This window comes from Drosophila grimshawi, unplaced genomic scaffold (assembly GCF_018153295.1).
Source record: "Drosophila grimshawi isolate 15287-2541.00 unplaced genomic scaffold, ASM1815329v1 contig_311, whole genome shotgun sequence".
Classification (NCBI taxonomy): Eukaryota; Metazoa; Arthropoda; class Insecta; order Diptera; family Drosophilidae; genus Drosophila; species Drosophila grimshawi.
In genome coordinates this window covers 18,352,544-18,368,470 of record NW_025063098.1, presented here as the reverse complement: position 1 = coordinate 18,368,470, position 15,927 = coordinate 18,352,544, and the positions used below count along the sequence as shown (strand labels likewise).

Below are 15,927 nucleotides of genomic sequence, written 5' to 3'. Positions count from 1 at the left end.
ATCCTATTAATATTCACCATAAGCACCTCAGAAAAACTCAACTAATTCGATTTAATCAAATTAATATTTAATTATCGCCGATTAACACTTGCTACAGTCTCGTCCAAAATAGTTGTCGCAGCTCCAGCAATTCAAAAACCAATCAACTTTCTTGCATACTTTTGGCTACCAAAATAAACTCGGGCAATTTTTGTAGAAACTTATTTTATTTGTTAACACTATTTACAGTTAGTGTCTGCAGTTTTGTTATAACTAAAACCTTCGGTTGGGTGGCAAGTACGCGCTAGTCGGTGATAACTCGCTTGTGGCAGATCCTCCGCTTTTTGAGGCAAAGTCCAAAACTGGAGCCGAGGAGCCGGCATTGTGGTTGGTGGAGCGACCGGGCAGTGAATCGTATTGAGCTTGGATGACACGCTGTGCATTCTCCGCATCACTGGGAGTGCGATATTTGACGAAGTGCACCTCAGGCTTGTTGTTGGCCTGCAGCTTCATTTGGTTCAATTTGTTGGCCAAGTCACTCACATCCGCCTGTTTGTTGAGCACATAGATGGCTGTGCGATCGTCGGAGGCAGATGAGGCCAACTGTAGAGCGGCCTGCTCCAGACCGGTGTTCTCCGGACCCTTGATGAACAGCACACGCAAATTTTTTCTCAAGCTATTCGAGAGCTGATCGTTGATCGGGCCATTGTTGAACTCCTGCTCCGGGGCGCTGTACGAGTAGAATTCTTTGTTGAACTCGTTGGGAGCGACTATGGGCTCCGACAACTGAGCAGAGCCACTCTGCTCGGTTTCGTCAATACCACCGCTAGTTTGGGGCGTATAATCATACTGTCCACGGGCAACGGCAAGCAAGCAAATCATCTGTAATGAAGATGATTATATTTCTGGAGAGGATTAGTTTTTTTTTTGGTACTTACAAGAAAAGCGCGCATTTTGTGCTTGGGTTTTGTGGTTTCCACACCGAAAGGCTTTTAGGTTTTTGAGTTGTGTGTGCTGTGCAGCTGCTGAGCTCTTTCTGTGTCTTCCAATTACAACGTTGTCCGATATTTATATTGAAGATTGAGATACAAGTCGAGTTCGAGATGCATCTCAACGATGCAGCGCATGCAAATGCGCCTACATTTCATTATCATTATCTGTGTTGGGCAACTTGATGCTATCTGCCTCCATGTTTCAATTAAAATACCAATCGTTTTTTAATTGGATCATATACATATGTAGCTTTACACTTTTGTAAAAGAAACAAAATAAAACTTACGACTGCAACTGATTTGGTATTTGGTAAGCTGGAAAATGTGTAAATGTATTCAAATTACAATTTAGTCACCAAATATGTGAGTTTGTCGCAACTTGGCCTCTATTGGAATGTCAAGTTGTGTCTGCATTCGACATTTTCTGGATGCAATTAAGAAAAGCTGCCGACAACCAAAGCTTTGATTTGCATTTTGGGAATTTTACGAAATATTACTAAATACTCAATGCATAGCCCTAATTATTGCGCTGACTTCTTGATTTATGCGACGCTAAATGTGTGTATTTTATATAAAGTTTCATAAAGTTAAGCGAAATGGAAAATTCGTAGAGTTTAATAATCATATTTACAAATATATTTTGAACTTTTTAAGTATTGTAATTAATATGTAATATTAATTATATTTTGACCAGTAGCTCAAACTATATTCAAGTTGTGCCTAAGATTATGCAACATTTTTTGTGCCGCAAGGTTTTTAAGGCCGTATCCTAAATGGGGCACACAAGAAAAGTATTGAGTGTACCAGGACTTCAACATATGAATTGATAACTGAAGTAAATAACTATTTATCTAGTATCTAACTCGATTCCATATTTAATCAAAGTATGCCAAAATGTAATTAAAGTTTCACAAAAGTTTACTTGTAGTTTTTTGTAACCATATACAAGATATATATAAAGGTTTTAAAAGAAGACATCATTTCATAAACAAGAAGCAGATCGGCGGCTATTCGAATTCAAAATAAATTTGTGGGCCAATTACTAACATCATATCATAATCCGATCTTATAACTCGTTTTGAGTCGCTGACTTTAATTACCCTGATCTGCAAAATTTGACAAGCAAGATTGCTCCAGTTGAGAGAACTCGACTACGAGATACCCTGAATTCGGCTATAAAAAATATTATAAACCAATTCAAACATAGCTTTCAGTTTTTGTTGGTTCTATTGTTGAACTGAAAGAGATCAAACGCGTGTCTGTCTTTGTGAACGGGAATAATACCCACATAAAGAAATCAATATAAAAATTCGCTTGTTTTTAATTCTATCCTAATGAAATTTGTACAGTTGATCAGCTATATTGAAAGCCTATAACTTTTAGTTTGTGGTATTTATTGCCATTTGAGATGATTCGATATGTATCGTTATTCACGAAGCGAAGGAAGTTATCGATAAAATAAAAGAAACTTAATATTAAGATGGTATACTTTTATTAAAAATTTTAAGAGTCAACTTCTTACTGACAGACAAACAAATACATATTCTCCGTTACCGATCCTGATCAAGAATATCTATGGGTTGGAGTTGCTTCCTTCTACATGTGACATACTTTTCCACAATTTCATCATACCCTTTTACCTATTTTAAATGTGGTCAGGGTAAAATAACAAGTTTCTTTGGAAAGGAAACAAAGCAAAGGAAACAGATGAGAGACAAATGAAAGGGATTTGTGATTGATGTATTTTTTATAGCAGCAATTTAAACCTTTTTTTAATTCAGCGACTAGTAGCCCAGATACTACGTTAATTAACATATTAAAAACCAGTTCAAAGTTTTCGCTTTCACACAAAGAGTAGTAAAATGTAGCTTTAAATAAGTTTTAATAGAAAAAATCTTGCCAAATTATAGATTTTATTGTTTTAAGCATTAAGACACGTGAAACGTTTTCTTAAAAAAAAAATAATCAATATTCAAATATGAAAAGACCGATTTTAGATTATTGTAATAATCAGCGCTTGATTTTATGTCTGGTCTCTGGGATTATGTTAAACAAATGTATTTTTAAACTCGTTTCGTTTTCAAGTTGTTCAAGTTCACAGTTGCAAATTATAATTTCATTATGAAGACAATGATAACTTTTGCTGGCTATAAAAGCCGCCGTCCATTTGCGCTCGTGTTTTAGTTTTGCTGAAAGAATCTGCCAGAATGAAGACTGCTTGCGTAAGTTGAAACACTTTTATAGTTATTAAATCTATATAAAATGAATCATATTTGTTCATACCCAGTTGATTTTGCTGTTCGCTTTGATGGCCCTTGTGTATTCTGCTCCTGCTCCGGCTCCAGCACCTGGCAATGATCCCACTGTATCCGTGCTAAAGTACAGCAATGACCAAGAGCTAGAGTCCATTCAGCGTGCAATTATTGCTCAATATGAGGGTCAATATGGGGGCACCACGCAGATTCATGCTCCACGCACCGCGACCCTCGTCAATCCTCAAACCCTAGGAATACACATATAAACAAACAAAAATAACAATAAATAACAAATTTTGTTTTGAATCTCTGCTGTGACAATTAAATGATAAGGCGAAGAGCTCGACTTAGATCGATAGACGCTGCTTCAGTCCCATTTTGATACTCACTGAGTATATACAACAAAAAAAAATGCGCTACTGTTTGGTACTGCTATCAACTACGCTGTTCTGCTTGGCATATGCAAATAGAGAACCCAAAGATCAGGCGGTGATATTTCCCAGGGATCAGGAAATCCATTTTCCAGGATCAGAGAGCGATCAAGATATCTATTTTCCGGACTCCAAAAAGTTCAAGATACGTGGCTTTCACTGGAACAGTGCGGGTCATCTGCCAAAACCAAATTCAAGGCGATGGCGATCAATGAATGCTTATAGACCAGGTCAACCATTTCCCCCACCCTCAAATGGTCATTACAACAAGAATCGCAAAAACCAACCAAGGGAACAGCAACGTCTCTGTGAGCGCAGTGAGTTTCTCTCTCTCTCTTTCTCTCTCTCTCTCTCTCTCTCTCTCTCTCTCTCTCTCTCTTTCTTTAATATACAATACAATATACAATTTTGGAATACACATATAAACCCATAGAGCACTCAGAGTATATTGAACGCATATTTGCCAACGATAAGGCCGTAAGCGCAGACGCCGATGACGTCGATTTCGATGGACGCGTTCTCGTCCGACCTGGTGAATACCCCCACATGGTACACACAATTTTGAAAGCTGATAAAAAAGGCAGCATTTATTAGACATTTAATTTTCGATAGGCAGCGCTCGGCTTTGAGACGAATTCACAGATAATCAACTATAAATGTGGCGGCAGTCTCATAAGTGAGAATTTTATACTAACTGCGGCCCATTGCACTGATGTGGAAGGGTGAGTTTCTTGATTACCCCAGACAAGGAGGCGAGTGTAACAGGACGAGGGTTCTCTGATTGTGCCTGTGACCCATTTGACATTGTATATATTTTTAGTGAAGTGCCAAAATGGGTGCGCGTCGGTGGACTAAATTTAATGATCGATGAGATAACGGTTGAGCCACAGAATTTTGGAATCGAAAGCATATTCGAGCATCCGGACTACAAAAATGATTTATACTACAATGATATAGCACTTCTAAAACTGGACGGAAATGTAATGTGAGTATTAATATTGATATTAGAAACTAAAAATTTTACTCGATTGAACTCAATGTGTTTTTTTCACTGTTGAAAGCCAAATAATAAAAAAAAATGTCTCAAAAAAAATCACTTTATTATTGTATTCTGATAATAAAAATGACGAGCCTAATCTTTGGGCAATTTAACGTTTCGCACAACACTGTTATAATTTTGGAGCAATCATTAAATGAAGTACAAATAAATAAAAATTTTACTATATGTTGACATATATTGAAATTCTTTAGAGCTATCAAAATTATCGAGAAATGTTGAAAATCACTAGATAAATGATCTGGTTTCTAGTTATAATTTCTATATGCATTATAATGTTTGAATTTAATACGTTGTAATCAAATGCCTTTCAGTCTAACAGAGTTTGTTCGACCCATTCGCCTGTGGTCCAGTGAGGAGATACCCACATCGATTGCCTTCGCCATGGGCTATGGATCGACAAGCTTTGGCAAGGGTATGACATATCGCTTGACCCATTTGAATGCAACTTTGGTGCCCAACAGTGAGTGCGATGAGGATCTACCCGACTTCGAAGAGACCCCATATGGAATAATAGCGAGTCAGATATGCGCACAGGATTTCATTCAGAGTCGCGACACCTGCCAGGGCGACTCGGGTGGTCCGCTTCAGTTGAATTTGCCGGGTCGTCGACGTCGTCATGTCCATTATCATCTTATTGGAATTACCTCCTTCGGCGTCTTCTGCCGCAGCAGCTATCCAAGTGTCTATACACGTGTTTCATCGTATTTGGATTGGATCGAGCAAATCACGTGGGGCATGCCAAGTAGCTGAACCTTACTTTAAGTTAATTAATTATGTATTCAAGCAGAGATCAGCTTTCGGCACTTAGATTATCTAAAAAATAAACTAATAATATTAAAAAATGTTGCAAGCACTGTTTATCAAAAACTATATATTGAAATTAAAAAATCATTTATTTTATTTGGCCTCGATCTTCAAAATCAAATCAGTTTTTTTGTTTAAGTATTTAGTCCTCTTATTTGAAATTAATCACACACAAGCATTATTGTTACTATTTGAGTTAAGAAAAACTTTTCCATTTAATACAAAATTACATTACATTTAATTATTAATTTCTTTTGTATTTTTTTAAGGCAAAAGCGAACGTAAATTTTTGGTCAATTTTGCTGAGTATTCCAACTGAGGGCTTAAACCTCGTTGTTAGCATCCAGAACCTGGCGTTTGATGTCCTCATATGAAGGCAGATTCTAAGAATGCAATTAAAATAATTCATTAAAATAGTTTCAATTTAAAATGTGAATCAATGATGTGTGTTGCAAGTTAATTGAGTGGTGAATAATGTGAATATTTACTAGGTGCTGAAAATACTCACTCACATAAGCAGTGTTTAAGTGTTTTGAGGTCATGCATTGAATCAGCCAGCGGGAGCCAGATTAATTAGCCAGGTGATGATTATTTAGTATGGAATGATTATTGAATGTGCAATACGATCTACTAACCTGCCAGTAGTTGTCCTCCCAGCTGGGGAACATGCGCTTGAAGGCCCTTGGTTCGTTGCCCTGAGACACACGCACAATGTTCAGAGTATCCATCGTGCGAGCAGTGGGCTCAGATTTAATATAGCGCTGTAAATGAAAAATATATAATTTGTATTAATTGTGTGTATAAAAATTGCATATATAAATAGTGATCGGCTGAGCCGGCAACTGAAGCCCGTTGAGTACAAAAATGTAAGAAAATTCGACCGAAGAGAAATGGGTGAAAAACTTTAGATTTTACAAAGAATAATGAAAGAATTGCCGGTTAATACCAGTCAGCTAATAATAATCTATCTCACCTTGGCCATATCCAGAATCTTGCCATTCTCATCGGCAGTGGCGCCGGAGCCAACCCACATGTACAGCTCATCGCCAGCATCGAGAAGCATCACATCATCCGTATCGAGATCTTCCTGCTGGTATTCGGCGACTTCCTCGACCTTGGCGCGTCCAGCACTGGTCAGACGGCAGTGGAAGAGACGTGGCTCAAGCAGTGGTGCTGTCTGATCATCGAGACTGCGATCGTACTGACCCTCACCGTTCAGCTCCTCCCAGAAATCATCGGGCTCGGCACCCTCATCCACAATCTCCATTTCGGCATCCTCCCAGTAGTGGGCAAAGCGTTCCTTGGCTGCCTCCTTCTCGAAGGCGGAGGCACCCAGACCATGCCAGATGTACACCTTGTGTGTTTTGGTCATTGCCAAGGCAAAGGCATCGCCGGAGGCCAAAGAGGAGCTATCTGCGGGCACTTCGCTGGCATGGACATCACTCTCGACTGTGCCGCGAATGCGGAATAGTTGGGCAGAGATCGGGAGTGGTGTGTACGATGTCAAGAGTTTACCCTTGAACATCTTGTAGAAGTGGCGCGGTTCGTGTCCCTGCATGGTGCGCACTAGGATCGCATTGTGCTCCTCGGCGAGAGCCATGCCCTCCTCGAAGGCGCGCTCCTTGACAGCAGCGTTTGCCTTGGCTCCCTGCCAAACATAGACAATGACGCCCTTCTCACCGTTGTTGGCCTCATAGTTATAGCTAAGCACATACGAGCCAAAGCCCAGCAGCGGCAGATGCTCTTCGAAGGGAACGGTGGTGTGCAGGACCTCATTAGTGCCGGCCTTGTTAACATATTGGGTAATCTCGGCAATGCTGTTCTGGCCATGATCGGGCATGAAGCCAATGGCGCGACCGCCGCTCTTCTTCAATTTCTGAACGACGGCATCGATCTCATCCATATCGAGAGACTCATCGGAGCCGATGTTCAAGGCGGAGCGGACGAGACGAGTGTGAGACATGCCAACATCGCGCCAGGTGTCGAAGTACTGCTTGAAGGGCGCAGATTCGGCACCCTCGACAATGCGATGGATCTGCGTCCAGGCTGGGTATTTCTTGATGCGCAGGAACTCCTGCGCCTTGGCCATAGCATCGGATTTCTCCTTTTGTGTTGCACCACGACCCACCCAAACAAAGATGCCGGAGCCGGTGTCCAGGATGAAGCAATCGTTAGTATCGAGCATTGCCTGACGCAGTGGCTTCTGGGCAATGGTGTCCACTTGGACTCTGCCACTGGCATCGGATACTTTGTAGAGAGTGACGGCGGCGGCATCGGTGCGCTCAAAGGCACCATCCTCATCGGCCGTGGACTCTTCGGGCACCTGATCGGGTGATCCAGAGCCGAGCACGTCGAAGAACTGCTGCTTATCCATTTCAGTGCTGAACTCATCGATGATCTGCACACGAGCACGTCCATTGTGATCCTGATCCCTAATCTGGTTGGCAGCACTAATCGCCTTCAGTTTCTCCACACGCTTAGCCTGGGAGCCCACATAGACGTAGATATCATTGCCAGCATCCAGAATGAAGCAGTCACCCTTGTTCATCGATGAAACGGAGAGATTCACCTGGCGGACGCGCACATTGCGCTTTCCCTTCACCTGGAACAGACGCTTCTCGCCCTGAGCATTCGTCTCCACATGCTTGAAACCACTGCCAACTCCTCCCTGCTCATAACGCACACCTGAAACGTTGGAAATCCAGGATTACACACATGTTTAGCTTCGGGCCTGTTTTATTTACCATTCTTGAAGTAGCCCAGGAACAGCTGGGACTCGTGATCCTGCACCTCACGATGCTGGACGGGACCGCCGTTCAGGATATCATCCAATTGCACAGTCAAAATGGCTGCAGCGCCAGCCTCATCTGTGGAAGTTTCGGATCCCAGCCAAAAATGGACATCCCACGAGAGTTCTTTGCTCTTCGGGTTCTCTCGGGTCTGTGAATAGATTTTGAGTGTAAATATATAGTGTATATAGTATATAATGAGTCTTTAATATATATTAATATATTCTTCAATTTTTGTATCCAAATATTCCTCAGCATACACGTTTTAAATTTCCGATAAAGTCTGCTTTTGAAGATCATTTTATAACTCGATTATTTTAGCATTTCAAAAGAAATGCATTGGAAGTTGGATGCATAATATGTTTTCTTACTCGGAACGCATAACTGATATGATTCTGAGTAAGAAAAAATATTCTTTTGAAATGCTAAAAAGATAAGTAATAAATTAATGTTTACATAAAAAATAAATATGTGTATTTATATCATATTTACTTTTTATAAATTATTAATCAAGAAATAATAAACATTATGGATATCAGTATACTGGTACATTCAAAAAAACTGCAAGAATATATATAAATATTATTATTTATTACTTACATTCAAGATAATAAAGGAATCGCCCGTGTAGAATTTGCCATAGTTATTTGGGGGATATGGAACCGGCTCGAAATTCTAGAAATTAACAATAAGTATAAGTAAATATATATTTTTTAATATTCTATTTTGGGAGCCACGCAAACTCAAAATATTTATTGATGGAGGCAGACAAAAGCAGTTCTCGATAAACAAAGTCAAAAAAAACAAAAAACTAAACAAATAGAAAAATGCTTTGCATCTGTCGTTGGAAGTCTATAAATTAAGCTAATGTTTCCGAGCTAATTAACGCTAGCTGGGAACATGCCTCTGTTTACAGTACCACAAACGTACACAACTACAGTAGTGATTCGCTAGAGTAACAAAACATCTGGTGTACATATTGCGTGAGTTCAGCGACTAGAAAATATCATCAGGCACATGAAAATAATTCCTTTATAGCATACAAAGTCGAGTAAATACGTAGATACATATGTGAATACTTGTGTGAGTGTTTCTCAATACATTTGATAACTTTGCATGCCAAATGCCACCAGCGAGTGCCGCATTGGGCGCCACTGGATGAGCAACGCAGTCGTGCGTGGGTGTCGAACTTTCCCCCAAACGATGTAAACATGCAGCTACCTATTTTTACACATCAGGTATAACAATACACTGAGAGAAAATCGATGTTCGTTTTAGATACATTCCGAATACAATTGGTATTATTTCTATGCCTACATTTTCAAGTACGATACGTTCTTAAGTATTCTTGATTTAAGCTGGTTTTGTGCTTTTCTTATGGTGAAGTTAGATACTTAAAATAAGAGCAATAATATCTAAAACCAAGAAATCAAGTTCTAGATTTAAGAATTATGTGGATATGTTAAAAGAGGTCAGCGGTTTTGAAATCGTACCAAATCGTAACCCAGTCTAACATTAAAGAAAGTGTGGCCAAAAACCAGTTTTTACAATCAAAATATTCTTCTCTTAAGATTCAAGACAAATGTTAGTATTCTCTGTATTCTCTGAGTGTACAGTTGACAGGCAATTGGAGCAAAGCGAAATTTCGAGTGTAGTCTTTTGCAGGAAGCATTCAGAATATAATTCGACACTTACCTCGATGCGCCAAATCTCGAGGCCGGGAGAGCGGCCGGCATTTGCAAAAGCTGGATGCATGACGCGTCTGGCTGGCTGTTTGCTGTTACCACCAATGGAGGGCTGAACTGGACCGGTTTGGGCAGGAAACGCGGGACGACTCTGATATGTGGCGGCCGAACACAAACTTGTCGAGATTGCGATAAACACCAGCAAGCTGCAAACCAAATAATGAGTTTCAATAAATGTGCCTCGTTTGTTTTGCTTGTTTGCTTGCGTTTTCAAGTAGCTTCGCTAACTGGAAGTGCGACAATGAAAATTCAAGCCTTTTACAGTCCACAGACTACAGACTAAACTGAACTGTCTCTGTGCTCGACCTTTATGACATGCGTCATGAGTCATGACCATAAAAGGCCACCAAAAATATAGGAGGCAGCCCAATTTGAGCACGTTTAATTATGATGAGAGCTTTCGCAGCCCGGCAAACGAATAATGCGCAGATATCTGATATATATACTTACAAGTTATACGATGATTAATTGGTTTATTTAATGAGAATGCGGCGTATGAGTAATTTGTGTATTCTACTTGCACACTTAGCGTATTTTTTATTTTATCGACTTCTGTTGGGAGCTGTTGTTAGCTGTGCGAACTGCTCGCTTGCATTACCTGCAGATGACTGCCAGATGACTGGCGGCTCCTCGCCTTGCCATTTTGCGGCGCGACGTCAACGACGGCAGCGGCGGAGAAGTGTCTGGGAGAAGGGGGGCTGACGTGGATTGCGAGTGTTTCTGGAACTGAGCACACAGCGTCGCTTTTGTTTATTGTTGTGATAGACCACTTTTTGTGCGTGTGAACGGCTTGTGAACGGGTGAATTGCTTCTATTATTATTATTATTATGTGTTATTCGCCTTTGTTTTTACTGAGATGATTGCCCGCTGAGAGAGCGCAACTGCCAAAGAGAAAGATAAAACGAACACAGAGAAAGAGAGAATGAATCAACAAGTTAGTAGGACATTAGTGTATAAATCATTTTATATCTATATTGTATGTGGATTATATAATAGTTAGGAGGAGTAGAATATTTTTTCTATATCTTTTTATATATATTTAGGATATTAAATAAAATTACAACTTCTTTCTATCGTCGACTACATAAAATATACTGAGCTCTCTCTCTCTCTCACTTCTAACAATTAAAAAATTAAAAGTACTTCCTTAAATATAAAGAACAATACGCTAATTAGTATAATTTTGATCTGGCAAAGTATAAACTTTGTCGATCTAGAGTAAATTAGAGTGAATCTTTTTAATATGTGTGTATTTACTACGATCAGTCATCGGTTTCCTGTACATGTTTCCTCACTTTCCTCTCTTTGGTCTTGCTTAATTAAATTAAAAACTATATATAAGAAATTTGAAAACATGTCCGACTTAACTGAAGTAAATCAACCACAACTAAACGTGAAACTTTAATTTACTAAAAAAAAAAAAGGTTTGATGATATTGAGATAGGAGCAAGCACCATATAGATTTTATTTTATAACAGTCATTGAAGCTGTAAATTAAAGTGCGTCACGCACGTTGTTTTATTTTTTATAATTGTTATAATTTATTTTTAAATTTTTTAAGTAATTAGTTGTGGAGCATGACGACATGACGCGTCTGATATGATATCACGATTAAAGAAATAACGGCGAAGGCAAGCCCTTTTCTTTATGGGTTTTTTTCCATCGTTTTTTTCTTCTTCAACTAGGTCGAAAACATTATAAACAAAAAAAGCTACATATTTATGATTTATGATAAGCGACAACATTCAGATTGTTAATATGCCATTTTTCGTTCAGTTTCGTTTGTGTGCCATTTTCAAGTTCGACTTGTTATTTAGCTCCAAGTCTCGATGTACACACGCCAAGCAATGTGCTTTGAATTTCAAATACCTTTCAATCGACCGACCATTTAGTACAATAGCCTACGCACAACACTCGACAATACGTCACCTGTATGTACGTAGATCATTCATCTTAATTATTAGCTGCTATGAAGACAGACACACATACATACATGTACATACACAAGAGAGGAATTGAAGAATACTCGTTTAAAAACCCATTAAGAATAGTGCTGAAAAACTTGTTAATGCATAAATAAATATTAACTCAAATATATTTATCTAACGAGATAAAAACTACTTTGTTTTAAATATCTAATTATAAATGTGTTAACATAAGATCAACCATATTAGTAAGCAATATCACTTCCTTTTACTGGACTTCGTTTGTGTGTAAATGAAGTGAGTTTAATTTCTCATTAAATCAATTTATTTTTTTTATTATAAAGAGTAGTATTTTAGTTAGATTTGCATATTTTCTATTAGAAATTCATTCAGAAAAACAGCAAGTAATTTATAAAAATTCTACAAACGAAAGAAACATTTTCACAATGGGATTTTCGAGATTTAAAGAAATGCAAAAAACACGAACACTATTCTTAAAAAAAAAAAAAACACGTGACTTAAATCATTAACATATTCTATTTGGAACTTTCAGATTCATTTCAGTTATTCTTTGTGACAAAGTCAAGGCTAGGCCATATATATATTTTAAAATTGTATACTAGTGACAACACTTTTCGTCGACCTTATGTACAGACAGACCTAATAACATATATACATTATTTATATATATTATTATTTCTACAAAAATTGAACAATCTTAAGTACGTTTGCCTGAAGGTCTTAACCCAAGATAAGCCAAGTTCAAAATAAAGTGATAAGCAGATTCAATTGAATGGACTGGCACACTATCGATAATACTACGTATATTATATACATATGTATATATGCCAACAAATTATACAATTGAGCAATTTAATGTTGTGACAAGATGCAATTGCGAGCTTTATAAAAGGTTATTAGTGGGTTTATTAGGTGTTCAATTGGTATCGTTATTTATAATTGCTTTAAACTAAATTCGTTTCAATTGTAAACAGAGAACACTTTTGGCATATGAATGTGCGTCATTTACAACTGCACTATTTACACACACAAAACACACACATACACAGACAGAGTGAGAAGAGTATGCAAATTATATAAACACTTACGCTTATGTGAATAGCTATGAACTGACCACTTCCAGGCTTTGGGAGTGACTGAGACAAGTTGAATTCCAGGTGGCTGTTGGCTACTGATCGCGACAACGCAGCTTGAGACACTGAACGAAACTCGACGATTGTCGCCGCCTTTATAAAAGACCGCTCAAACTCGACTCAAAATCACGCTCTCACTCTCTCTCTCTCTCTGTCCCTCTCTCTCTCTCTCTCTCGCTCTACTCGACTGAGATGCTCCACACAGATGAATGATAAGAGTCAGTTCGACTGATAAGCAACAAAAAGTACCTTTGCAAACAAAACGGTAAATAGAATGGTAAACAAATGAATAACGCATTTCAGAAAGGAAGTGCAAAAGTCATCGATTTACATTAAGCATGGAATTTCCAGCTTTTATTGTTGTTTATAATGTACAGTGAATGCTGGGAAATTGGCACTTGAAGAAAGTTTAATTTTTAAATTTAAAGGGAATTCTATAATATAGTGTATTTAATAAAACATATTTCATTTAAGATTTGTTGACAACACTTTTATTTATTTTTACTTTTATTAGCTTCTTCTATAAAAAAAATGATTAAATTTACAATTTTATAAATTACAATCAGGAACCTTATGGGTTATGAGTAATATGCCGTTTTATTACATAATTGTTTACACTTACAATTAAAGTTTAAACTTTAAATTATTCATTACATTAAACTAGAATTACCGCTGAAACATTGTCGAGCGATCACTTTATATAAAATGCCCAGCTTTCGTTGAAGCTTTTAAATATTGTCCAAGTACTTGGTCTAAGTTAAGCATACAAGTAAATCTAGTAATCGGCAGCCGTGTTGGACAGATAGTCGCGTCTGCCAATGTTGGATGCCTGTTTGCTCTGCACCGCCTCGAGCTTGGGGCATTCGGTGATGCGATGGCCCAATCCACCACAATAACTGCAGCCATGTGAATCGCCCAGATCCAGATGCTGATGCTCTGCTTCGGGCGCCAGTTCATCAAGGAAATCGGGCACCTCCTGTTTGGCCTCGAGCAGCAGATGCTTGAGATCGAGCAGCACAGATTGCTCCGTGATCTTGTTGATCATTGTGGTGGCCAGTCCCTTGGTGTTGGATCGACCCGTACGACCAATGCGATGCACATAGTTCTCAATATCATCGGGCATATCATAGTTAATCACATGCTGCACATTGGGAAAATCGAGACCCTTGGACGCCACATCTGTGGCCACCAGTACATCCTTTTTGCCCATACGATATGCCTCGACGGCCCGAGAACGTTCCTCCTGATCTTTGCCACCGTGTATGGCCACCGCTTCGACACCCTTAAGCAGTAGATACTCGTGTATGCAGTCCACATCCTGTTTCTTCTCGGCAAAAATGAGCACAGGCGGCGCCGTCTTCTGCAGGCAGTCGAGCAGGTAGACAACCTTTGCCTCTTGCTTCACATACTCCACCTGCTGGATGACGTTCATGGAGGCGGCACCGGCACGTCCCACATTGATCGTAACCGGTTTGACAAGAGCCGAGCGGGCAAAATTCTGAATCTTCTTGGGCATTGTGGCGGAGAAGAGAAGCGTCTGTCGCTGACCCTTGAAGAAGGAGAATATGGTGCGCACATCCTCCTCGAAGCCCATGTCAATCATGCGATCCGCCTCGTCCATGCACAAATATCGACACATATCCAATGTCAAGATCTTCTTATCGAGCATATCCATAAGACGACCGGGAGTGGCCACAACAATGTGCACGCCACGTGAGATGACATCGAGGGCTTCGCTGACGGGCAGTCCACCCATGGCCAGGCAGGAGCGTATCTCGGGCATGCCGCACATCTGCAGATGCTTGCTGTAGTGCTGGATGATGTCGTACGTCTGCTTGGCCAGCTCACGCGAGGGGCAAACGATGAGTCCATATGGTCCCTCGTTGCGCTCGAAGGGCAAACGGAATTCCTGCTCCAGTGCAAACATCACAATGGGCAGCACAAAGACCAACGTCTTGCCAGAGCCGGTGAAGGCAATGCCAATCAGATCTCGACCCGATAGCACCGTCGGCAATCCTTGCACCTGAATCGGCGTTGGCTTTTTAATGCCCTTGGCAGCGAGTCCATTCATTATGGCCTTGTGGAATTTCATCTCACGAAAACTTTGGATGGGCGGACTGGGATTCTCGCCCTCAACCAGAATTCTCAGCTCTTTGCGTATCTCCTGGCGTTCCTCCTCCGACATGGCCAGAATGTGGCGTGGCGGCCGCCACGAAGTCTTAATCGGCTCCTCGTACTGTATGCCCTTGGCCAACTCGGCGACGCCCATCAGCGCCTTTTGCTGTGCTATGCTCTCCATGATCTTCTCCTCCTCGCGCAACTGTTTCTCCACGGCGCTCAGCTTTTTGGCTTCGGCAATTTTCTTCAGTTCCGTGTGCTGGTCGAGCAGACTAATGTTGTATTTGCGGCCCCAGGTCTCGGCATCCTGTGCGCCCTGTGTGTCGTCATCGTTTTCATTCTCACTGGAGGATTTTGGCTGGTTTTGTTCCGTTGCCAACTGAACAATGCGACCCAGTTTCATCATGTGCTGCTTCTTGCGCTCCTTGACCGGCACATAGGGCACATAGCTATCCTCCTTCTCCTCGTCATCGGAGGACTTGGATGCACGTCTGTAGCGCTTAACATTTGTTGCCATTGCTATTGTATTTTGTTAATAATGCTTATTGTGTTTGTTTATGTCTATTTTGCAACCAAACGTTTTCGCCCATTGAGCGTTGCCACTTGATTGAAATCGAACCGATAGCCGGTTACTAATTCCGATATATCGACTGACCGACTATCGCGTTAGTTGT

At 40.0% G+C, this 15,927-nt stretch overlaps 5 protein-coding genes across 5 annotated transcripts; 2 read left to right on the top strand and 3 right to left on the bottom strand.

Annotated features, from left to right (window-relative positions):
- Positions 1–252: 252 nt before the first annotated feature.
- Positions 253–938, bottom strand: LOC6567318. Its single transcript, XM_001993789.2, has 2 exons — positions 918–938; positions 253–861 (listed from the first exon to the last, which is right to left on the bottom strand). The coding sequence occupies exons 1-2, from the start codon at positions 930–932 to the stop codon at positions 253–255; spliced, it is 624 nt and encodes a 207-aa protein (XP_001993825.1). The 5' UTR covers positions 933–938.
- A 2,327-nt stretch (positions 939–3,265) lies between these two features.
- LOC6567319 lies at positions 3,266–3,492 on the top strand. The gene has a single exon (XM_032740347.1). The coding sequence runs from the start codon at positions 3,280–3,282 to the stop codon at positions 3,490–3,492; it is 213 nt and encodes a 70-aa protein (XP_032596238.1). The 5' UTR covers positions 3,266–3,279.
- Positions 3,493–3,637: 145 nt separating this feature from the next.
- LOC6567320 (serine protease snake) lies at positions 3,638–5,507 on the top strand. Its single transcript, XM_001993791.3, has 5 exons — positions 3,638–3,974; positions 4,091–4,206; positions 4,270–4,379; positions 4,478–4,642; positions 5,029–5,507. Exons 1-5 carry the CDS (start codon positions 3,638–3,640, stop codon positions 5,465–5,467), a joined length of 1,167 nt encoding a protein of 388 aa, XP_001993827.1. The 3' UTR covers positions 5,468–5,507.
- A 192-nt stretch (positions 5,508–5,699) lies between these two features.
- LOC6567321 (gelsolin) lies at positions 5,700–13,204 on the bottom strand. The gene is made up of 8 exons (XM_001993792.3): positions 13,091–13,204; positions 10,654–10,937; positions 10,006–10,201; positions 8,911–8,985; positions 8,266–8,461; positions 6,495–8,206; positions 6,157–6,282; positions 5,700–5,904 (listed from the first exon to the last, which is right to left on the bottom strand). The coding sequence occupies exons 2-8, from the start codon at positions 10,695–10,697 to the stop codon at positions 5,845–5,847; spliced, it is 2,409 nt and encodes an 802-aa protein (XP_001993828.1). The 5' UTR covers positions 10,698–10,937; positions 13,091–13,204; the 3' UTR covers positions 5,700–5,844.
- A 405-nt stretch (positions 13,205–13,609) lies between these two features.
- On the bottom strand, positions 13,610–15,815 carry LOC116805781 (ATP-dependent RNA helicase abstrakt). The gene has a single exon (XM_032740095.2). It carries the CDS (start codon positions 15,768–15,770, stop codon positions 13,911–13,913), a length of 1,860 nt encoding a protein of 619 aa, XP_032595986.1. The 5' UTR covers positions 15,771–15,815; the 3' UTR covers positions 13,610–13,910.
- Positions 15,816–15,927: the final 112 nt, after the last annotated feature.

Bases quoted from the DNA above. Each gene is read 5' to 3' on its own strand.
- LOC6567319 (XM_032740347.1), top strand. From the start codon at position 3,280: ATGGCCCTTGTGTATTCTGCTCCTGCTCCGGCTCCAGCACCTGGCAAT.
- LOC6567320 (XM_001993791.3), top strand. From the start codon at position 3,638: ATGCGCTACTGTTTGGTACTGCTATCAACTACGCTGTTCTGCTTGGCA. The intron at 3,975-4,090 runs GTGAGTTTCTCT...ATAAACCCATAG, and splicing joins GCAACGTCTCTGTGAGCGCA to AGCACTCAGAGTATATTGAA. The intron at 4,207-4,269 runs GTACACACAATT...AATTTTCGATAG, and splicing joins CTGGTGAATACCCCCACATG to GCAGCGCTCGGCTTTGAGAC.
- LOC6567321 (XM_001993792.3), bottom strand. From the start codon at position 10,697: ATGGCAAGGCGAGGAGCCGCCAGTCATCTGGCAGTCATCTGCAG. The intron at 8,462-8,910 runs GTAAGTAATAAA...ATCTATTCACAG, and splicing joins ATTCCTTTATTATCTTGAAT to ACCCGAGAGAACCCGAAGAG. The intron at 8,207-8,265 runs GTAAATAAAACA...CCAACGTTTCAG, and splicing joins CCTGGGCTACTTCAAGAATG to GTGTGCGTTATGAGCAGGGA.
- LOC116805781 (XM_032740095.2), bottom strand. From the start codon at position 15,770: ATGGCAACAAATGTTAAGCGCTACAGACGTGCATCCAAGTCCTCCGAT.